Source organism: Scomber scombrus, chromosome 23 (genome assembly GCF_963691925.1).
Source record: "Scomber scombrus chromosome 23, fScoSco1.1, whole genome shotgun sequence".
NCBI classification, from domain to species: Eukaryota; Metazoa; Chordata; class Actinopteri; order Scombriformes; family Scombridae; genus Scomber; species Scomber scombrus.
In genome coordinates, this window is record NC_084992.1 from 17,307,765 (window position 1) to 17,331,838 (window position 24,074).

The 24,074-nt window shown below is 39.4% G+C and overlaps 2 protein-coding genes across 2 annotated transcripts; one reads left to right on the plus strand and one right to left on the minus strand.

Annotated features, from left to right (window-relative positions):
* Positions 1-1,022: 1,022 nt before the first annotated feature.
* tdrd7b (tudor domain containing 7 b) lies at positions 1,023-17,905 on the plus strand. Its single transcript, XM_062444688.1, has 19 exons — positions 1,023-1,229; positions 2,410-2,554; positions 6,938-7,145; positions 9,961-10,043; positions 11,153-11,361; positions 11,665-12,051; positions 12,234-12,541; positions 12,628-12,820; positions 13,006-13,117; positions 13,265-13,467; positions 13,549-13,683; positions 15,117-15,200; positions 15,417-15,551; positions 15,710-15,820; positions 16,020-16,168; positions 16,318-16,541; positions 16,659-16,842; positions 17,030-17,190; positions 17,685-17,905. Exons 1-19 carry the CDS (start codon positions 1,023-1,025, stop codon positions 17,903-17,905), a joined length of 3,459 nt encoding a protein of 1,152 aa, XP_062300672.1.
* A 2,243-nt stretch (positions 17,906-20,148) lies between these two features.
* Positions 20,149-23,601, minus strand: si:cabz01076231.1 (calcium-binding protein 2). Its single transcript, XM_062444935.1, has 7 exons — positions 23,549-23,601; positions 23,132-23,258; positions 21,688-21,718; positions 20,966-21,109; positions 20,674-20,783; positions 20,314-20,461; positions 20,149-20,177 (listed from the first exon to the last, which is right to left on the minus strand). Exons 1-7 carry the CDS (start codon positions 23,599-23,601, stop codon positions 20,149-20,151), a joined length of 642 nt encoding a protein of 213 aa, XP_062300919.1.
* Positions 23,602-24,074: the final 473 nt, after the last annotated feature.

The following is a 24,074-nucleotide window of genomic DNA, read 5'->3' on the forward strand; positions in this document are numbered from 1 at the left end:
ACAGGGTAAATCTGTCTTTCATTTCATTTGTTTTATATACAGCATTATTTTTTTTAAACAACCTTTCTCTTCATACCAGGACCATATTTATCTTATATAGCCTTTATATATTTAAATTATTTAATTCAAGGCTTTGTAAACCGAAAGAAGCTGTTTTGCAAACAAGGATGTCTTTCCGAACACAATATTTAGACTTAATATCAATTTGAGGATGGAAGTGTTTGCATAGTTGACTGTGTGTGTTGAGGGTGTGTCTCCACGACCGCCTGAATTGATATTCATCCATAAAGTCGTGTGATCCCGTCGTGTCACCCTTTTCATCGAGATACATCGCTCAGGTTTGTATACTTTACCGTAACATTGTAAATTCCTTTGCGGGGCGGTTTGGCTTCAGCCAGGCTGAAAACTGAAAGTGTGTGCAGGGAGAAGGAATGTGCTGGCTGTACAACGAAGGAAATCAGTACCATCTTGAACTTAAAGCAAATCTGTCCTAGACTTGAAGGAAGTGCACAGGATACAAAATGCTTTGTGGTCTGAAAAAATAAACACACAAGGACACATTTCATTTCATCGTTATATGAGACCTACTGTACCTGCGACAGGTTATAGCACATTTATTACATATAAAACATTATTCACCTTTCAACATTTAAAACCAATATTTCTCATTGTTATTGCAATCAGCGACAAAGGTTTAGCCAGATTGAAATACACTGCCTTAGAAATCTGATCAGCATTTAATACAAACTTGCCTAACCAGTCTGACTGGTCCTAAGGCTGGAATCAGTGTAAATGTAAACTGATGCAAATTTAAATAAGTTTGCCTCAAAATGATCATCAGTAATCAATCACTTCTTACCTTGAAAGGTTAATAAAAATGCTTTTATTAAAATTAGTTTTATATAAAATGCAATGGCTTGGTTCCACTGGATAGCCTCCATCTCCACCTTTCATCTGATCTATCTCTTCCTCAGTTTCATCATGTTTATTTGCTTGCTTATCTGTGGTATTGCTTTTTTTAGATGGCTGACGTTGAGCTGGTGAAGAAAATGCTTCGGGCTGTCCTCCAGGCCAACAAGGGTGGAGTGTCATTGTCCCGTCTGCAGTCGGAGTACAAGGAGCTGACCGGGGAACAGATACCACATAAACAGATGGGACATAACCACCTTGATGCTCTGCTATCCAGCATGCCCACTGTAGTCCGCATGGAGCGCAATCGCTCCGGAGAGGTGTGTGTATGGCTGGTGAGGGATGGTTGAAGGATGGATGATACACTTATTAAGTCATGATTACATAATGTCAATACTTTCCCTTTTTATCGTTTTCAAATGCAAAGCCTTGTATGAGTATTGATGAGCTTGGTAGGAGCAAGGAGCATCACATCATTATAAATGCTGAGCAGCAAAATGTTTTACAACAAAGTGCAAGCAATCTAACGTGTGTTAACTAACTAACTAACCTGAATTAAGTAAAAAGGACAAAACAGACAAATGCTTTGCTTCCTCAAAGGAGAAAAAACTGAAGATAGAGCTAAAAAAACAAAACATGAATGTCCATTAAACAGTGATACTCACTGGCATGTTCACATAATTGTTGAAAACTGAGAATTAAAAAAATATACACTAGCATGACTGTGGCACTGAAAGAGCTTAGGTCAATGTAGATTTGTAAAGTAATTTTTGACTAAGTATTTTCTGTTTTACTTTCACTGTGACAAAACAAATATTTGCCTGGAATAATGCTTCAGATAAAAACATTTTTTTAAATGAATTTCTGTCTCAAACAAAACTTTTAAAACAAGTTCATAAATGTGAAAGACATAACGGTAATTAACTGATTGTAACTATAATGATCAGATAACAATGGAAATAAGACTTAAATGTGTCATCATCAACATAGTTGTGTGTAAGTTTAAGATGCTCTGGAATTTTCTTGTAAGCATTTAGTGTTTCTCACTAAAACACACAATGTGAAGACACATAAGACATCATAAAACATATGTTAACTGATATTTTGAACATTTTGAACACTGCATTCTTTAACTTAATGTTTACTTGCTAGTATTTTTGTTCTTCATTGCCTTTTGCTGTCATATTGCTGCGTTTTTTGGCACATTAAGCTACCTGTTGATGAGAGGAATAATGTGACTCCATTGGCTTCGAGCTTATACACGTGCATCCTCATGCTCATGCTCATATACTCAAAATAGGGACACACTCATAGAACATTACTCCATAGCACTGCCAGTGGTCAAAAATTCCACAGTGTACCTTTAATGATGTCAAATAGCTTAAACTAAAAATAATTGGTGTGATAAAGTCTATATATCAAGTTAAAAGATCTAGAATTGATCTTTTATTGCTGGCGGAGTTGCTCTTATTGATATCAGTCTGTCTACCCCCTCTCCAGATGGTGTATTTTGCCACAGGGGCCAATGAGACGGCCCATGTAGCCAAGGTGGTGGCTCGCCAGCGCAGCTCCAAGAAGACGGGACGACCCCACCTGGTCAACACACAGATGAGGGTCAAACCGGCCGCCCCACTCGTCCTCAATGGTAAGATTTGATTAGGATGATGATAACTTGGGACATTTACCGAGCATAAGCTAAGTACACAGCAATTTTCTTCATGTTAGCATTAAGATCGTTATTAATAAATGTTTTCACCTTTCGTTCTGTAGCGTGCAAAGCTTGCAGCTAGACACACAACTATTTTTATCACATCACAGGGAGGTTTGTTTTGGCTGAACAACTAAATTCCAAGTAATACTGAGTTATGGAAGGTTTGAAAACATCACACAAGGCCTTTATGCCTGTGAGATTTCACCGTTTCTGTAAAACAGACACAAAGTAATACATTCAGTAATTTAGGAGGAAAATGGCAAAGTTACAGTATTAAGTAGGAGACTATAATCCAATCTCTGTAATCTTATAGACCCTCCCTCTCTTAACGAACTCTGGAGAACACACAATTAGTTCTATTTTAGCTCACATTTAGCTTTATCAGATTACACAGATGCTTCTGGCTGACATGTACGCAGTCACAAGGTGGCTTTAAATCAGTGAGGTATTGTATTAAAAGTCATTACAGTTACTGCTTAAATGTAAGGATTATACATACAAGTCTACTAAAGCTAATTTAAAAACTCCTTGAAAGCCAGAGTTGTACTTTTAATTCCTAAAAGTCCTCAGCAGGCAGCTTCCTCTATTAGATGTTTTTATTTAAGAAACTCAACTAAACATGTACATCATCAAAAACAGGATCATGAATAGTCTGGCAGCTCAGTTTTTGCTGCACAGCAAGATGGAGTAGTGCTGCCCTTTGCCCCTTGGGTGAATAACCAAACCACTTAAGTCCTGCTAATATGAGTACAGAAATATGATTATTTTTAATGAAATAATGTTCAAATAAGTGCATCTAAGATCACACATTAGGATCTTCTTAGGCACTAATATTTCAGAAAGGTTAAGAAATACATTATGAGGCTGGGCTATTTGGTGGCGTCAAAGTTTTTATTTATTTATTTTGAATGGTAAAAAGACAGTACAAACAAATACTTCTTTGTCCTGTCCCTGTTAAACTGTCTGTCTCATCAATTCAGATTTTTTTTTTTTTTTTTTTAGAATTTGTTGGTATCCACATTTTACCAACCAGTTTGGGTTGATAGCAAAGCTACTGTAGTTGTCTATAATAGCAGAGTGGGAGAACATAAGAGCTCGGTATAGTTGATCAGTTTTTGCAGGCCTGAGCTCAGACTGTTGAAGTACTGAGGTCATCATGCCTCCCAAATAATGATTTGTTTATGGATTGGCCTAAAAGTAGTCAAACTGAATTATACTGAGTCAAAATGAATGTGATCTGTCTGAAGTGCTTTTAATTGCAGGATGTACACTTCATACAGGTTCTTAAAATGCCAGAATTTTAAGTGAAATGAAATGAAATGAAAAGTACCCCATCAGTGTCCTCAGTGGTAGCTACAGCTGATAAGATGAGATGAATAAAAAACAGTTTTACTGATTATTTCATTAGAAAATACTATAACTATACACTAGCACATTTTTACTCAATAGACAATGAGACTGATAAAATGAATCATACCCACTCTAAATTATGTTCTGTGTAAAGTTTCCCTACAGCTTTTCCACTTTAACAACCCTAGAATGACTTCAATTTTCCAAACCTTTTCCAGCCTTCTCTGGGTCTGATGCTACAGTGCAGCAGTACTGCAGCAGAACAATGTAGTACTATGACAATGCAACATTAGCAAAACATTGTCTCTGTTGCAGCCCGAGAGTTTGTGGATGAAAGAGTGACCTGTTTTAACTGTTGCTTCATGGAGGCCAGCACTTCCTGCACCACAAATATCACACATTATAACACACACAAGCAGATACACAGTGTTCAGGACTGTGCAGGTGGACCAGGTTTTGCAGGTGTCAGTTTAGTTAAAACAAACATGCACATACACAAAACACATACTTTCACACATAATCTTTCTTCATCTTTTTCTGAATTTAGTTACTGTCTAAACACAACCACTCATAATAACTACAACACACACATACACACCTTTCTTTTCTTTTGACCTATTTGTAGCACATTTACCTCCGCTAGACTGTGTGGTGTGATGTGATGTTGCAGAATATTCTTAGAGAGTCAGAGGAGGAAGTGGGAGGTGGTAATGCATGGAGGAGAGAACAGGAGGAGGAGGAGGAGAGAGAGAGAGAGAGTCGGAGGAAAAGAAAGGCAGAGAGATGGTGAAATGGGAAAGAGAGAGAGGGGGTGGACAGATGACAGGGAAGGAGGGAGTTAGAAAGAGAACAGGGGAGAGTGGGGTGGGCTGTTGAGATTTGAGTCTAATGTAGCCTATAGCAGCTGAGACTCAGCTGCCAGCGAGGAGCAGCTGATTCACAAATCAGCCTCTCCATCTCTCCCTCTCTCTCTCTCTCTCTCTCTCTCCTCCTCCTCCTCTCATTCTCTCCTTCACCACCTGGGATTTTGATATTCAGGCAGAGACAGAACACAGACTGTGCGTCCATGCCGGTGAGGTGACGCGGCGTCTGCTCTGAGCATGTGTGTGTACGTGCTTGCCTGTACTTGCATGTGGATGTAAGCTAGTGCCTGCTTGCATGTGTGACTGTATTTGTTCAACTGTGTGAGTGCCTGGAAGATTTATTGATTAATTAAGTAACTGGCTAATGTATTAATTGGTTGACTACCAGTAGCCCATACAGTATAAGTAGCATACCCACTCTGAACAGATGGAACAAGGGAGGAACTAATGAGATTTAGAAACAGAAAATCTGTTTTGAAGATGCAGACTGATTAAGCTGTTTGTTGTGTTTTGTTCCTGGAAACATTTAGTGAGATCTTTCTAGAAGAGTAAGGATGAATAAACAGGGAGAAAATATGAGATCTCACAGAGGAAAAGAGTCAAGCGAAAATAAGAGACAGTAGAAGGAGGAACTGAAAATGATGTAGGGAGTGGAAATGACTAAGGGTTATGCATGACACAGTATAATAGTGATGTCACTCAGGAGAAATGTGATGTCATGCTGGCCATGCTGTCTGTGTGTGTGTGTGTGTGTGTGTGTGTGTGTGTGTGTGTGTGTGTGTGTGTTTGTGTGTGTGTGTGTGTGTGTGTGTGTGTGTGTGTGTGTTTGTGTGTGTGTGTGTGTGTGTGTGTGTGTGTGTGTGTGTGTGTGTGTGTGTGTGTGTGTGTGTGTGTGAATGATGTTACATCAAAATGACGAGGGGCTGGACTGGTAAGTGTTGTGTTTTAGGATTTTAAGAGTCTGACTTCTACTGTTTACACTCCTCATACAGTAACTGCAGTTTCTTGGCTTTGTTACCATATTAAAATATTCTGGTTACTTTTAGATGTGCTATAGGTAGAGTTTTCAACAACAACAAAAACATTGCCTAGGCTAAATATATAGCAGTAGTATGCTCTTTTCCTGCTGTGCCCTACTTCATGCTCACAGATACTTTGATTCACCTAATTTGTTCCTGTAGCAAACACAGCCTCCTGAATTGCAACAGTAGATAAAGTTAGTCCTATTTAGAAAGTTGTTAAAAATTATGAAAGTCCTTAGAGTACTACTTTGGCATTTTGTGAAGTATATATATATTCACTTCCTTGTAGGGAACTAGATTTGAAAATTGATACCACTCTCTTGTCTGTGTATGAACTATGGAGCTGGAGCTAGAAGTTAATTAGCCTAGCTTAGCATAAAGACTGGAAGCAGGGGGAAACAGCTAGCCTGATTGTGTCCAAAGTTCAAAAATATACATAACAGCACTTCTAAAGCTCAGTAGATAATCACTATATCTCATTTGCTTAAATGTACACAAACAGATATGTAAAAACCTCAAGTTGTGGTTTAGCAAGGAGCAGTGTGCTATAGCTAACTATTTTTTCTTTCAGTGTTATTGGTCTCTCTCTTCCGTAATGTGTTCATCAGTGATTAAAAGTGTTGTTAGGTGTATTTTTTAACTATGGAGACACCAAGGCTAGCTGATTCCACCTGTTTCAAGTCTTTATGCTAAGCTAAGCTAATTGACCCCCCCTGCTCTTGCTCCAGTATCAATGCACAAACATTAGAGTGATTTTCATCTAACTCTCAGCAAGAAAGCGAATAGGCATTTTTCCTTGACTGTGTCCAGCCATAGTTACCATACGCAAAGGAGAAATGCAGCTCAGGATGATGTTATCTATAATATGTCATATTGTGTTCTTGCTGCTTGCTGGCTCACTGATTATGAGGTTATTTATCTGGTCTACTGTGTCTGTACATATTGAACGATCAACGACACTGTGGCCTGTCTCAGCATCAGGTTTAGCTGAGTCAGTGTGTGTTTGTGTATGTGTGTAGGTGTGTGTCTGTGCTGAAAGTCCATAGTTTTACTTATCTTGTGTGCTGTCTCTTTTTACACAGCCAAACCTCAAACCTCTCTGAGACAGCCAAACCACCGCGGGCGAGGTGGAGGTAGAGGAGGAGGCGGCAACCGCGGGGCTGGACATGGAGACTTTAAACAGGCGAGGGACATGAGGGATGGCCAGTCGGAGGGCAAGACTGGGGCGCATCCAAACAAGATGTCCAATCAGAACACATCTAACAGGAAATCAAACCCCCCTGCGGAGAAGTGAGTGATGGAGATGGTTTAGAAATAGACAGGCATACGCAGAGAGATACAGAGGAGCTTATGTAATTTTACACTGCAAATGAGATCACAGTATGAAATTAGATCACTTTAATTGATCAGTTTATGGTGTTTGGTGCAGGATAAAAAACAACTGTCTTTAGGATGAAAAGCCAGCTGTAGCTCACATCCCAACACTCAAGCTCAATCTCTGCATATTTGTGGGATTTTAAAGCATGATTATATGTACCAAGTCACCATCCAGGCTTCCACACTTCTTAGGAAACCAAAAACCAAAATACTGAGACTAGCCTCATTTCCTGTAGACTCCCTGTCCAGTGCAGAATGCTTTCAAAATGCCTCCGGAGTTACATTTTTGTGTCACTTGCTGATATGTAAACTATAGAGCAAGCCAAGATTTTATTTAAAAACATTCAAATTAAGTAAATAAATAATAAGAATGAAAGAAATAATGAATACATGTTGTCCATCGTATGTGGCTTTCTTTCCTTTCTTTCTTTCTTTCTTTCTTTCTTTCTCCCTCTCTCTCTCTCTCTCTCTCTCTCTCTCTCTCTCTCTCTCTCTCTCTCTCTCTCTCTCTCTCTCTCTCTCTCTCTCTCTCTCTCTCTCTCTCTCTCAGTGCTGTCTCTTTCTGTGCCCCCTCCTCTCCTCCCACCTGTGTGGTCTGAGCTGAATCAGAATAGGCTGCTGCTGAATGGGAGCCTGGTTGAACTCTGGTTGGTTTCTGAGTGCAAACAACCTCCCTGCTGCTGCTTATTCAGCACTGGCCCGATGATGTGCGCTCTAGTTTATTCTGGTTCTCTCTCTGCCTGTCTCTGTCAATATCTCTCTTCTCTTCGCTGTCATGCTACCACTCTCTAATGCTTTGTTTTTGTTTGTCAAATATATATTTTTTTTTTCTGCAAACAATAGCCATTGCAATACATTTTGGTTTCAGACTGGTACTGTCATCCACCATGACCTAGAATGAGTTAAAAACCTGATTTACTGTTGTTGAAGAAGCCATCTCACATAGCTAGATATCCATCTATCTGCACTGCTCAAACAATGAATCAAGATTAATTCAGCTCAATGACTGGTTCTCCCACTTCCATCCATACACGGCTCTGTTCGTCTGTCCACTGTAAAAACAACTGACATCAGTCCTCTGTCTGTGTCACCATTAGTGTCCCGTGGGCTGGTGTCCCTCCACATCACAATGGGGCGGCAGGGTGGGAAGCCTGGTGTGTTGGCAGGGGACACGAGCCCAGAGCAGGGGGGATGTGAGCCCTTTCTAATCCCTGCTCTATTCTCCTGTAGATTAACGCGTCTAAACCGACACAGAGTGAATCAGCACATCTCTCTGGATCCCTCTAGATCTTTCATTGGACAGTGTGCTGGCCTGCCTGTGTTATCACTGTGTGTGTGTGTGTGTGTGTGTGTGTGTGTGTGTGTGTGTGTGTGTGTGTGTGTGTGTGTGTGTGTGTGTGTGTGTGTGTGTGTGTGTGTGTGTGTGTGTGTGTGTGTGTGTGTGACTATTGGATGCCTGCCAGTGGTAAATTCACAAAATGACACAGTTAACATAGAATTCCAGTTTAACAAAACAAATTCTCATTAGAATAACAGCACAGATGAACTGAGTAGAGGCAGGTAGTCTGTGCTTGGATAGGTGAGTGTTGTAGGGCTTCAGGCAAATGTGGCTCCGCCTGGTGAGATAAAGTATGAAGGCGGGGTTGTGTGACAGGGCTGTAATCCAACAAGTTGCTCATGTACAAGTCAAGGGTTACTTTTTCAATATCAAAAGAAAAAGTCAACAGGGTCTAACAGGGTTCAGAAAACAGTTTAACCACAATCTAGGGCTTGCACTTCATAAAATCAATGTCACCACATGGTCCACCCCTTAGCTGCCCTGGAGCTTCTGATTGCATCATTCCTTTGCAGATGGAGTTTGCCAGGTTGTCCATGAAATGTAGTGTCAGTTTCCACAAATTGAAACCTAGTAAGGTGATTGTCTCCTAATACTGTAGTGAGTTTGTGTTTAGACCATAGACTTATCACTAGTGATTGATCCTGATACAATTAGCTTGCACATTAAGGGATGAGGTATATTTTTAGTCATATCTTCCCATATTGAATATGCATTAGTAGGGAAACCAGCATCCATTGTGGATTGTGAAAGGAACACGTAGGGGATAGAGGAGCTGAGTCAAGAGTTTACATTTTAAATAAAGCAGTTACTGTATCATTAAGGCATGACAAGGATGGGAGGCATCACACTGTAACAGTCCACACATTTAACAGCACTCATATAAAAGACACTGAAATGAAATACGTTCATGTTATTTTTACAAAAAGAGGTGGATACTTTATACAACACAGATATTTTTGTGTGTTGTCAGTTTGTTGTTTTTTAGGTCAAAGTAGTCACACCTAATCTGCAGCCACAGGCAGTACAATACCCTGTGTTTGTCATCACCCATTGTTCTACACCAGTGCAGTCTCCGTTTGATTAATAGGTTGTGATACTGAGGACGATCATAAAACTCAGACAGGCAGTTATCTCGCCAGACTTTGTGATGTAATGAGTCCTTCTTGAGGATCTCTGGGCACACTCTGGCACATACAGTAGGAGATTAAGGATCTGACATGCAACACAGCGCCAGACCTTGCCAAGATTTGAAACCTCAGACTAAATTTAGCGATGCTGCATAATAACCCTATACTCAAAGATGTGAGTATGTCACAGGTTTTGAAGGTCCTAAAGTCTGTCCTATTCAACAATGTAACCTTCCTCCTTGGTCTTTTCTTTTGTGTCCAGGTCAGACAAGAGGATGACCCTCCCATCACGGTTTCAGAAGGAGGTACACGCTCACCTTTCCAGAAACTCCCAACAGACTAGTTGTAAGTAGGACGGGCTCCTTTTTATAATGCTAAAAATACATTTTGTGTAGCTTTTTGTCCTCTAAACCAAAAGAAACATTGGAAACAATGAAATTATTGCGGACAATTCAAATGGAGGCCAGGAGATTTTAAGTATTATGATGCTCCACCTCCATGTTTCATGAAACAATTATCAATCCCATCTCAGTTGGTTCTCATCACTGAGTATCTCTGTAAACATGATGTTCCTGTACACATGAAGTGTATTTTAAAAGGCTTCAAGTCAAATAAGCTTTCCAGGTGTCTGCCTAGTCAGCCTCCCTACCCTTTAACTTCTTTCCTACAAACCTTTACTTAAACAAATTATGTGTTTTTGTCATGTAACCTGATTTTTTGAGAAGTGCTCTGTTGCTGATTATTAGAGGCCAGTGATTTTTCCCTGCCTAGGGAAAAACATTGGCCTGTAATAAACTGCATAGCTTTGAGGCACATATTTATTTGAGGCTTGTACACACAGAGAAGACTGCTCAAGCTGCAATACTGGTTAAAAAGCCTGTGTATCCTGTGTGTTAATAAACATCTCTGAGTGAGCAGGAAATTATATTCATATGACATCCATGTTGACAAAATGTGCAAGGCGTATACTGCAAAAGAGATTGGGTAATTTAGCATATTAAATGGCAGAAATGTGGTGCTATTTAGACTGCTATCCTGCAAACCTGGTGTATTTATTTCAGAGTAATGAAATTAGTTAAGGCTTTGGAAAATGCCTGTATTAATGTGTTTATGTCCATACGTACTTGATATCAGTAAATTCCAAAGGCTCACCACTTTTTCAGTTCCAGTTTTATTAGCGGAAAAGAAGCCTAAAGGCTCATTTTATCCTAAAGAGAATTTTCAGCTCACATTCAGGGGAAAAAAGGAAGAAAGAATTAGGTTCTGAACATGCATCATAACCATTCGCACCGATCTCTCTTTTTGATTCACCCTCTAAAGACTTGTTTTGGGGAAAATCACACCATGTGGTCCAGCAATGTCAGGAGCAAGAAGATCAAAGCTGCGGAAACAGTAATTGCCTGCATGTGTGTGTGTATGTCTGTGTAATCTTGCATTTTTCTCCAATTCTGTAGCTCCCTCAAATCTGAATGAGAGCCTTGGCTCAGGGAAAGGAAAGCCCTACAACCCTCAGCAGGTCCAGGGTCGCATCAGGGAGATCCTGGGGAAGTACAGTAACGGCTTCTGGGTGTCCAAGCTGCCTCAGATCTACAGAGAGCTGTATAAGCAGGATATGCCCACTGAGGCCATCAAAGACCTTGATACCTGGACGCACATATGCACTGTAAATACTCCTTTTGTCACTGTAGCACTGTAAGAAGCAGATCATGATTACGAATAATTGTTTCATATGCACAGTTTTCCTGTGGAAATCAAAATAATTCATTTAAATATTTTTTTGAGTCTTCTCCAGTTAACATTTACAAATGTTATGATATCATTAATTGCACATGTTAAGCAGTTCACTTCCAATTATGCATCAGTCTATGTTATACAGTATACACACAGGATGATGAGAGCAAAGGACTCATTTTCAGTCTGTATCACTTGCAAAGTATAATCACTCCTTTCTATTCTATTCTTCTAGGTAGAGAAAACTTGCAGCAGCAACCCATCAGAGCTGCTTCTCTACCCCGCCAAAGAACAGACCACTACATCCTCCCCTTCGCTAATCCTTAACCCAAATTCCACCGCTGCCCCTGCCCCAACTTTAAACACCCCAACAGACAAACCCTTGCAGTCCCCGGCCCAACAGAGACCCCCCAACACCCATCGAACGCGCTCCAATTCGAACCCTCCTCAGTCGCCGCGATCATCCTCCTCGTCCCCCTCGTCCCCCTCGTCCCCCAGCCCTCCATCCTCCCCCGCGACCCTCACCCCCGACCTGAAGCTGAAACTGGAGGAGCTGCTGGTGAAGTACTCCAATGGCCTGTGGGCCCACGCACTGCCCAAGCTGTTCCAGGACACATACAAAGTCAGTAACATTTTGAAAAACTATCATGAATATGTTGAGGTCACTATGAATATAATCTAACTAAGAATAGAGTAGGACAAAGGTGTTAAAAGGTTTAAATAATGCTTAAGAAAATGCTAATTTAAATAGCTTTAAATGTAATATTTATATTTATCAGTTTTTTATTTATATAATTTCACAAGACCAAACTGCCCGGACATGTCCTGGAGAACCTTCACCTCCTCTCCGATTTCTGCACCATCGACTACCCGATGCCTGACAACCCTAAGAGAGCCATACTGTACAGGAGGAGCAGCGCTGGAGGTGGAGGAGGAGAAGACGAGAACTGTAATAGGAGGAACTCTTCAGCCAGTGAGGAGGACATGAGGGTGAGGCAGGAGCTCGGGAGGAGGCTCAGTAACCATGCGGTGCCCTCTTTGCAGATCCCCAAAGAAGAGTACCCTTCTATACTGGTGGTTGAAGCCACCAACACCAATGGAGTCATACTCAGGTAGAAGAGATCTGTATGTTTAAATGTGCTGTGCGACTCGACAGTTCATAAATGTCTCACTGCCTGTTTCTCCTCGTCTCTTACAGATACATTGGTGAAGGTTATTCCCAGGCCCAGGAGTCCATGGAGGATGAAATGAAAGAGTTTTACGGCCTGGATAAAACCTGTCCAAGTCCTTTGTCTTCTCCATCCTCAGGCCAACTTGTTGCTGTCAGGGCTGAGGAGGAGGAAGAGATTCTGAGGGCACAAGTCTGCGAAGTCATGGCCGACAAGGTCAAGGTGAGAGGTCAAAAATAGGAAATAACCAAACACTTTTAGCATGGAAGGCTGTTCAGATAAGTCAGGATAAACAAATCTTATCCAAATTCAGAGGCTCAAATGTGACCTTTAAGACAAAGAATGATTCGTTTAATATACAGTGAGAAGAAATATTATTCACCCCTTTGCTTTTTTGCCGTCTGTAGGTGTACTATGTGGATCATGGATTTTCGGAAGTGATCAGCAAAACCAAAGTGTTTGAGCTGAACGAGAAGTTTTTCAAACTGCCTTTCCAGGCAACCAAGTGTAAACTGGCAGGTGAGTCTGAATCTCATGGACATCAGGTCAATCTGGAAAAGTAAATCATCTTGAAAAGAAAAGAACAGGAAAAACACTCTTGCTTTATCCTTCCTGTCACCTCCTCGTGTTTCCCATATGCCCTGATTATTATGTGTGTGCGTTCAGGCCTGGAGCCTTTCTGCCAGGAGCCTGCTGTGCTGAAGAAATTTGAAACAATGGCAAGTGGAAGAATCCTGTTGGCTGAGATCCTACAGAGAGGCCAGACCCCTCTGGTTGTTCTGTATGACACATCGCAGGATGATGACGTCAACATCAACGCTGCCTGCATGAAAGCCCTGCAGGACAAGACACTCACCAGTCCATTACAGGTATATGAGCCGATTTTATGTATGTGTTTATGGGTGTGAGAGAATACAGCATACTATACTCCTATTAATGTTTCTTCTCAGGTGAACAGCGCTTATATGAATGTGACCGTCAGCAGCGTCTGCTCCGATGGGACCATCTACTGTCAGCTGCCCTCCAGAGGTCTTGCCAAGCTCAATGAGATACTGGAGAAAATTGAGACGTACTTCCACTCACAGGTTAACACCACGCTTCATTTCATGTCTCTAAAAGCGTTCATTATTATGTAGTTGGTGGTACTAAAGTATGCAGTGAGTGAATGCAGTAGTAGCTTTTTCACATTTAAACATATCATCACATTAGTTATATTAGTATAATTGTGTAAACAATGGGATCATAGCTGTGAGGATGTCACATGTTGACAAATATACATCATATTCTAGCAATTAAAGGCAGTAATTAAATATGATTCTTTCATATCTAAGAGGCATGGCTTATATAAGAGGAGGGTTGGAGAGTTTATCTCCCTTACAGTGACATGTATAACAAATACAGTAGGTATCTTAAAGTTATTTATTTCATTATCAATATGTAGGAAACTAAATGAGGTTGAAAGTTAATACTCAGTAGTTCCATTTCCATAGTTATGAACACTTTAAGGTCTTATGTTTAATTGATGTATTCAAAGTACTTAATTACTTTGTGATCATTTTATAAATCCAGGTCTTTTTCTTCAAGCATATATCTGTATTAATGTATTAATTAATATGAAATCAATCAGTATATATCTGATGAGTGTTAAAATGAATCGTTTTACCAAAACCTTAAGTGTGTGTGTGTGCATGTGTGTGTTAATTGAAGTAAGTACTGTATTCACAGGGAGAGTACGGAGTAAATGACTCACACACTCATCTCAAAAGCCTTTTGTGAACGCATTTGTTTGGTGTTGCCTCTCTCGGGGGGAGTTGTGGACAGATTGAGATTAGGCTGATAATCTGGAGTTAAGACATTGCCAAGCCACTTAATGTGTTAGCAGCACAGTGCAGCTGATGCTTTTTCTAGATGTGCCACTGATGTCCTTTAAAGCTCGTCATTACATTGTGCGTAAGTGTTTAAGTAAACATAGTACTCAGTCTGGTCTTTTTTCTTTTTTTTTAACCAGGGATAGTTACTCTTTGCAAGCTTGCATTGCTTTTTCTGAATTGTATATATTGTGTATTTCAAATTATTTAGCATTCTGAGAGGTAATTATATTTTCATACCTGAATTAGTTTCACAGCCTGATAAAATGGGGTAAGAAGAAGGGGAAAAAATGTCTTTTCTGTTTAAGTCAATCCCTCTGTTGTATGTAATGTTGGTGTCATCAATCAACTGGTATAACATGAATGTAAGAGATAGTAACAAGAATCTCTTCTAAATCGCCCATTATCCTTATTTTCTTAAACATCAAGCCTTTCCTATTTCATATAATCATAGATCACAGATAGTAAACTGACTAGGTGGACCTGTGAAATGTTTGTCAGCTTTTACAGTATCATTTTATTGTAGTCATAAAGCAGCAGTTACACCTACACAGTAACCTCACCAATCCAAAGGAAGCACGGTTAAATTAAACAGAGTCTTATCAGCTATTTTATTTTTATGATGACACCTGAACGCATTTCTGTTCCAGGTTACGTCCGAATTCCTGGTGTCCAAACCTTTCTGTGGGAAAGTATGTCTGGCACGATACAAAGGAAAATGGTCCCGCGTTGAGGTAAGATGGCAATGTTCCTGGCAGCTCAGCTTCACTGTGAATTATTAAACATATTCACAAGTTATTGATGTTAACCAGTAACTGACAAAAGGAATAAAAACACATTTGCATAACAGACTCAGGTGTAGTAATTTATGAATGAAACTATCATTAAATCTAACAAAAAAACTACTGTGTTGGATTTTCTGTTCACTTTGACTGTGTTTTTATTTTTAGATAACTAACCTGCACGGCAGCAGAGTGTTAGACATCCTGTTCATTGATGTGGGCGTCCAGGCTTCTGTAGAGGTGTTTGAGCTAAGAGAGATCCCACCGCCATTCCTCCGTGACCTTATGGCCATCCCACCACAGGTCAGCATTTGTGATGGACAGACAAGGAAAAACAGTCAAGAGTAACTTAATATTCAAAGACGATTTGTGCCATGTCCTATTGTAGTTTTATGTATTTCCTGACTTCCTCACACTGCACATCCAGTGAGAAAAATGACATCCAACAACAATCTGTTTAGGCTGTGAAGTGCTGTCTGGCCGATCTGGCTGTCAGCGTTGGATCCTGGAATCCTGATGCTGTCCAGTGGCTTCGAGAGAAAGTGCTCAACACCACCGACTGTAGCATGAAGGTAATTGTCTGTTCTTCTCTACAATCTTCAAATTACTCAGGTTATACCGTCTTTATTTCATCCTCATAATTTTTATAGTAATTTCTTAACATCCATCTATCTCTCTCTTTCTCTTCTACACTTTGTTGCATCTTCACCATCTCATCTCATCTCATTCTTCATGTATACTCACCACACTCACCTTGTCATTCCCACCAAGGTTGCCAAAGTGGATGAAAGCAAGCGCTGCGTCTACGTCCACCTATTCACTGACAAGAACTTCCACGACCCGGCCCGCAGCCTCAACCATCAGATGGCCCAGTCCGACCTGTTCAAACAGCAGCCAGACGTCTTCCTGACGAGCCACAGGTATCTGCTGCTTTTATATTCACCTGTATTATACTTTTGCTTTATAGCCAAAGTGTTCTCAATAGTAAAACAAATCTATTCACTTATTTTCTTCATTAATCACTTGAAATAGAATTTAAACATTTTGGTCATAAAATTTCATTTCACAGCCCTGTCAAGATCTCCACACTCACCAAGACCTCCAGCACCAGTGACTCCACCAATGGCAGTCCAACATCAACAACTATTCCAAGCAAGCCTCATCTCAGGAGGGCTTTATCTGGACCGAGAATAGGCGGAGGAATCATCACAACCACCACCAGTACACCAGAGACACCATCATCCCCCTCACCCTCTCTCCAGCTGCCACCACTACAAGAGCTGCCCCCAGCAGGTAATGATGGTAACTGAAATCTTAGTTATTAAGGAAAGGTTCTGTGCAATTTAATCTAGTAGTTTGTTTTACTGAAGCCTAGAAAATCATATTTAAATCAGGTATTTTTCTTCTCAGGAAGCAACATAGATGTCTATGTGTCAGTGGCGTGCCATCCAGGCCACTTTGTGCTGCAGCCCTGGAGAGATATGTACAAATTGGTGGTGCTGATGGGAGAGATGATTCTCTACTACAACAAAACTGATGAGAAACCACTTAACATAGAGAAGAATCAGATTTACGCCGCTAAAGTGGAGAACAAGTGAGTTAAACAGTGATTTGATTTAATGTAATTCTATGAAAACAAAGGGCACAAGTGGAAACGTTGATTCAGTAAGTATGTGTGGTGCCTTCGGTCTTGTTTCTGTCTGTGATGGATATTCACTGATGTGAAAGCAGTTGTGCTCTGCCTAAATTTAAACATTATCTTCCTCCATCTCCTCTCTCAGCTGGCATCGTGTGCTAGTTAAGGGAGTTCTGACCAATGGGTTGGTGTCTGTGTACGAGTTGGACTATGGTAAACACGAACTGGTCAGCTGCACCCAGCTCAGACCTCTCATCAAGGAGTTCAGACAGTTGCCATTCCAGGGAATCACTGCTCAGTTGGCTGGTGAGTAGAGCTGAGCGTCAAATAGAGTCTGATGGCTGTATTGATTTCATGCTGAAACTCTATATGAACTTTAGCTTCAGTACCTTCCATTCCCTGTTTGTCTGTGTAAGACAAGGAATGTCAGATCACTCATCTTTCCAAACATAATAGACAATATACTATGACAAGTCAAAATGTCTGCTGTGAAAAATTGCCTTGCTTATCATGGCTGAAATCAAAGCTCGTTAAGAAGCACCTTAACGTCTGATCTAACTAGAGGCTAGAATTGGTGTAATGTATAAAACCTCATTCAGGATTTAAGTACAACATTCTTATACCCTTGAGCAAAATACATTTTGGGTTCATAACCAATTCTGGGTGAAGGGACAACATTTGATGATATAGCATTACAAGTGAAAATGTGGAATGTTTTTTTTTTTTTTATACCTTAAATGTTATTATTGTGTCATTAAGATAAAAGCGAGCATCATCTTCATAACTGTTTTCACCCGCAGGAGTGAAGCCGAGGCAGTGGTCGGAGGAGGCTTCCATCGTTTTCAGAAACCACGTGGAGAAGAAACCCCTTGTGGCCCAGCTGGAGACCATACAGGAAGCCTCTAATCCTTGGGACAGGAAGTTGACAGTCTTCCTGGTCGACACTTCACAGGAAGAAAGGGACATCTGGGTGCATGACATCATGGCTGAGTTTGCTGAGGAGCTGACCAATGAGATGTAGACAAAAGAATATTTTCAAATATGGCTTATTAGCCAAGCAGTTGTCCTGTTGCTCATACTGTGAGTTGTGGATAGACGAAATAGAAGACACTTATCCATCTATCTACCTACCATTTTAGGGGGACTGAAAGAAGAAAGGGATGAAAAAATGAAGGAAAAGTTAGAGAGGTCAGAAGCAGGATGGAAATTTGAAAGGCTTGATAGGAAATTGACAGAACGACTGTGACGAGGTATAGGAATTGTAGCTACTTGCTTGTTGTGTTATGGGCTGTAAAACGAAGGACGTTGTGATGTGATTTTGAGTGACTGCAGTGTGCTCATACACCCACGCATGATGTTGGTCCTACAGTATACCAAACTTCTGATCTATCCATCATAGTTTCACAAAGCTGTGGAAATGATACAATTCGATACAGGCTTTGATCAGAAGCAGCATCTTTAAGTACAATGAGTGCATCCACCTTTATTATCTAGTGTGTCATCCAGCAGATGCCTGAATACCCTCAACCCTGCCAATGTGAGCAACATGCACAGCGCACAAAATGTTCAATTTTACTCAGCAAGGTCTCACATGCTTGGAAGACTTACATGCATTTGTTTACAAAAATCTGCTTTTTAGATGGTATTTCTGATTGTCATGAAGTTTACAAAAGCTAGAGCAAACATTCCCCTAAGTGGAGGAGAAATGGAGGAGTCGGTGAGTCATGGGAGACAGACATAAGAGGCTGTGTAGGTACAAAGTTTAGTCAATTTAAATGGAAATACATTTTTCATGTTTGCTGAAATGCTGGTGAGACTTCCTTTATTTTACCAAGGCACGATTGCAGTGAATTCTTCTTATCCCAACTGCAATATTGATCTTTTTGGTAATTGACGGGAAGTCTGTTAAAGTTAGTGAGAAACAGTTTATTTTTTTGTTGTTTCTCCTATTTTATCACACTCATGTGTTCTGGTTACTGACAAAGTTACATTAACAGAAGTTAACAAGTTTTGGTAAGAAGTAATATATATTTGATGTCAGCTATGATCTTTTAGTTTCTGAAGTAAACTGTCATGAAATTTGGCGCTGCACGTATACTAGAACAGCCTGTGCTTGGCGTTTTCCATTTAATTGAATGAATGAAGTCTGACGAAAAAGCGGCAAAGTTATATTGTGACTCACTGTGAACAATTTAAATGTGAATCGAATCTCTTTTGTGCAGAGAAAGAACACACAGGCAGTTCATCGGACAGAAAATGCTGAGTGTGCATGTGTTAAAGCCCGGTCCGTGACTCATGTGATGGCAGTGCCTCACCCATCTCTTCTCCACCTATGAAACACTGATTCCAGTGTGGCTTTATGCTTTTTAGGGAGTTGAGTATCTCTTCCTCAGTATACTGTTTATGTCTGACAATGAGACTATATTTCAGCAGATTACATGTGCTGCATGTTGCAGATCTTGCTAAAATGTGTGCACATATAGTGATGTTATAATAATAAGCAGATTAAGTTACCAGTAGTGTTAAGCTTGTAGATTTTTCAAATATGAGATAAGTTCTGCTTCTGGTTAGTTCCAGTGCCACCATTAAATGTTGGCCTGATTTGGGATTTGTTTCTGAAACGTGACTTTTTTTTCTGACACACCTGCACCGTGTTTTTTCTTTTTCTTTTTTTCTTCTTCAATTATGAAGCGCGCAGATCTGACAAAGCTCAAAGCTGCATTGTTGTTAACAACTGACATTAATTTAATTTATATTTAACTTATCTTCTCTAAAACATGATCATTACATTACCATTTCCATTTTCGTTTAACAATGATATGGATGTAATAAGAGAAATGTTTTTGGAATAAAGTTCATTTGAGAGGTTTAAATGTGACAAGTCCAATCAATTATTTCTCAGTATTTTAAAATTGGAGCATATTTCAATGAAAGACACGTTTGAAAAAAACAACAACACAGTTTTGACTTCTTTATTAAAATAGCAAATCATTTCAGTCTTATTTACATGTTTCATAACAGCATAAAGTTCATGTATCTACAGACAATGTTGACAGTATGCACCATATTTGTTGTCATATACCATCCTTACTGCTTTTTCAACAATTCATCATTCATACAGTTATTACAGAGTTAGGCACACATCATTCACCTACATTAAAAATATAGCTTACCAAATAGTGAATATTTCATCACAGCTGTATTTACTGTTTCAGATTCAGACACAGTAGTTTATTGTGTCCATGTTGTGAGTCTTTCCAGCAGCTAGCGAATGGAGAGCATCATCACAAACTCTAAAGAGGAGGAGAGAAAACAAAATAACAGCTGGTCAAGTAAGTGCCAAGTTTATCTGACCAAAGAACGAAGGATCAATGGTGTTTAGAACATCTTGTAACAGTGCACATCACATCAACGATTTATGATTCTTACCTTCAAAGTCAATGTTGCCGTCTGAGTTAATATCTAACTCCTTTAAGATCTCCTCCAGTTCTCCTTTCTTCAGCTTCTCCCCCAGCAGGCCCTTGACCGCCTCCTTCATCTCCTCCTGGTTGATCTTTCCATCTCCATCTACGTCCAACTTTGGAAACATAGAAAAAGACGGAAATTAGATAAAAACAGAAGTTTAAAGTGGTTCTGCTTTAGAAATACAACGTAGACACAACAACATAACATGCAATCATTTTTATAAGATCCAATATGTTAGCTCACATGAATAAAACACTGATCGAGTCTTTCTCATTGGGTATAATTTAGTAACTGCACAGAATTATTCATCATCAATCGACTGACCTGGACAAAGGCTGATTTGAGCTCTTTGAGTCCCAGCATGTCGGCAGTCTCTCCCATCATTCTGGGTCCCATCAATTCAGTGAAATCTTCAAAGTCCATTAACCCACCCACTGTGGAGAGGAGAGATGTCAGCAGCCAGAAAATGGAAAATCTTTTTTATGTGAACTAATATCATTTTTTTATGCTTTCACTTTTCATTTTCATATTTGATTGATGAAGTTTTTTTTTTTAAAGTCGATGTATAATGTTTTATAGTCACTATAAGCTTGTACTCGGGCTCTCATCAACTCACTTCTCATCTTGATCTGTTGCACTATCTCCAGCAGTTCCATTTCTGTGGGCATATATCCCATAGTCCTCATACATTCAGCTACATCCTTGTAGTTCAAGTAACCATCCTGGTCATAGTCAAACTCCTTAAAGGCCTCTTGTAACTCTGTAAAAAAAGTTCAAGGGGTCACAAAGACATTAGAACAGTTCCACAACAGGTTTTTTTAGGGTAAAATTGTTGACGTTTATGCAATTTCTGATAATATTTTTAATACATCATCATATAAAAGGCAGATAGAGATATATAGATTTTAAAACAAAACAAAAAATCAAATTTTGGGAAAGGACAACAGACTGCTCTAGTCTAGTTAACTATCTTATAGAAAAGCTGACAAACCAAACTTTGACAACTTTTCTGTTTGAATTGTTCTACACTGACACAACAAAGATTTTTAAGGTATTTATGTATTAAATATCTATTTAAAAAGGGTGTGAATGTGTAAAAGTAGAAAGATACTAGCAGGAAACAGAGACGTTGCAATGATAAAATCAAACAAATTAACACCAATAATGACAGTTTGTACTTATTAACAGTAATTCATCACTTGGTTCAATGCAATATCTCAATACTGAAACCATTATGTAGGGTTTAGGCTTTCAACATTACTGGAGATTCAGCCATTCATTTTAATAATACTGTAATTTCCTTTGACATGGGCATTGAGCTGTGGCAGTGAGACTTACCATCTAACTCAGCCTGCGCTAATTCTCTCTCCTGTAGAAACAGCAATTAAACATATTAGATTTGTATGATTAGGAAGACAAAGTATGTAACTTTTGATTAAACGTCTGTAGTGCTTACTTATAAGTAGTAAGTGTGTTAACATTGAAATTACCTTAACAGAATGACAAAAGACACAGTGAAAAGTGATTCATGAAAGTTTATGTTGTCTTGCACATGAGACAACAATACAAATACATGCAAATAAAAAAACTATTTTCAAGTGGAATGACCCAAGTGTCTTGACTTCCCTCTTTACTTGGATAAACCTAATGAATTGTGACGTTAAGCCTCAGCAATGAGCTACTAATACTGCCAACATACCAGGCTTAAAAAGATCAGGAAAAGAGGCCGTAAGAACACTATCAGACTTCCACCATACATCTAACTCAACTGACTGCTCTGATTCTTTAATGTCTGGCCTCTGTGTTTTTTGTGTTTTATTTCCAAATGTATTCATTCCATTTCAAAGATTTCATGAAGAATATCGTACAAGCCCTCTATTGATGGGTGTCAGGCTTCAACTGTTTCCTTGTAATTGCTTTTCTAGCAGCTGCACTCAGAATTCCAAACAGTTATTTTGTTTTAATATTAGTAGATACAACATGTAGAAGCCCAAAGAGAAGTTTGTAACAATTAAAACTAATTTTAGCACTAATTAATTTAGCCACTAATTCTGTATCAATTTTACAACAAAAAGTATTTACTTTTGGAAATGCTCAAAACAAGTGATAATGGTTGGCTTCCTAGGAGTCACAAATCCTCCAGCAGTGAGAAGAGCTGAGTGGTGAACAGGTGAGATTAAGACTCTTCCAGCCAAACACTCTCCAAGAGGCTGACACCCTCTGAAAGCAACTCTTACTTTCCCCTTTTCCATTTTGGTTATATGTAGATTGTACTTGCAATTTGAACCTCCTAGAGCCCCCAATACAGTCCTAAAATTGCTGTGTCCCTTGATTAAAGAAGGTATAGTGTGTGGGTAGAGACTGTGTTAGCCCATCTCTTATAGCTCATATCCAACCTGTTCTTGACACAATATCAAGGTTTCCATAAGGTTTATTAATAACTGTATTATCCCCTAACCATGGTTATTATTTAAAGACTGAGGCATTTAAAATAGTTGGTAAGGAAGAGTTTTATTTTCAGCTGTTCCACATACATAACATTAAGACTATCACTTTTTTTTTTTAATTAAAGAGTGTTTGAAATTAGCATCTTGAAAATAAAAACCTGTCACAATCCATGAGGGATTTACTCATTGCAATTTAAGCAGTTTTAACAAAGCTGTGCAGGGATAGGTCAAAGATCCCATAGCAAAAGGTCATATCTCAAAACAACCAAAATCAGGGTGGTTGAATCCAGTTCAGCTTTACATTAAATCACAAAACGTGTGTTCTGCCTACTTACCGCCCCAAAAACGCTGTTGAGCACAGAGGTGTAAACTTTGTTCATACTCTCAGTGCTTTTCTTGGACTTCTTCGTTTTCTTGGGCGCTTCAGAGACTGAACCTGATGGAGACGCTTGAGCAGAATTGCTAAGAACATGGAAAATCAAACAGTTAAAACCCAAAAAATAAAATGCATACATAACATATAAGGTAAGATTATGGAGATAAGACAGCTTGATTATACAGTTAAAATGTTTGTCAGCTACTCAGTAAATAGAATTTTAACTGCTGCAGATCAGAAAGACATGTTTTCCTTGGGTCATATATTTGATGAATGGCGACCTAAAAGATACATTGGAATCACTGCATCTCCACTTTAATTGTATTTCATATTCAGAGAAAATAGACAAATACTGTAAGAAAAAGTCTAAACGTACGTATCTGACTCAACAGAAGTTGTAGAAGGGGTTCGGTCTCCTGCCTTGGACATGCTGTGGATAAACAGAGGTTTACATACACTTTGTATCCAATAGTAACATTCACTTTAAGGTTAAATCTGCATTTGTTAGATATACAGATAAACTGCTTTATACATGCTTAAAATGAGATATAAAGCACTTTTTGGGATCAAAAAGCGATGTTGCAAAAGGTCACTTCTTGATTCCTTAACTTTCTCCCGATCCTGAATATGAATTACTTCACTACTATTTCCTTACCTTGGTTTCCTGTCCTAAAAAGGTAAAAAAAGAAAAGAAAAAAGAAGTTGAGCAGCACAGCTCCTCTCGTCCTCCTTGACTAGTGTTCCACCTGTGTTGTGAACGGCTGCACGCTATCCTTTCCGTTCTGTTTTCCCTTCTCCTCTTGACCTCCTTCCCACAGAGAGGCTTAGCAGGTTTACCTGGCTAAACGTGCAGCCAAAGATTAGGAAGCAAAACGTGTAAAGTCAGCTCAGACCCAAGCTTC

What these genes read in the sequence shown, in the direction of transcription:
- tdrd7b (XM_062444688.1), top strand. Translation starts at nt 1,023, where the DNA reads ATGGCTGACGTTGAGCTGGTGAAGAAAATGCTTCGGGCTGTCCTCCAG. An exon ending in CGCCCCACTCGTCCTCAATG is followed by an intron (nt 2,555 to 6,937) that starts GTAAGATTTGAT and finishes CTTTTTACACAG; the next exon opens with CCAAACCTCAAACCTCTCTG. An exon ending in TTATGGCCATCCCACCACAG is followed by an intron (nt 15,552 to 15,709) that starts GTCAGCATTTGT and finishes CAATCTGTTTAG; the next exon opens with GCTGTGAAGTGCTGTCTGGC.
- si:cabz01076231.1 (XM_062444935.1), bottom strand. Translation starts at nt 23,601, where the DNA reads ATGTCCAAGGCAGGAGACCGAACCCCTTCTACAACTTCTGTTGAGTCA. An exon ending in AGCGCAGGCTGAGTTAGATG is followed by an intron (nt 21,110 to 21,687) that starts GTAAGTCTCACT and finishes CTTTTTTTACAG; the next exon opens with AGTTACAAGAGGCCTTTAAG. An exon ending in CGGCAACATTGACTTTGAAG is followed by an intron (nt 20,178 to 20,313) that starts GTAAGAATCATA and finishes CCTCCTCTTTAG; the next exon opens with AGTTTGTGATGATGCTCTCC.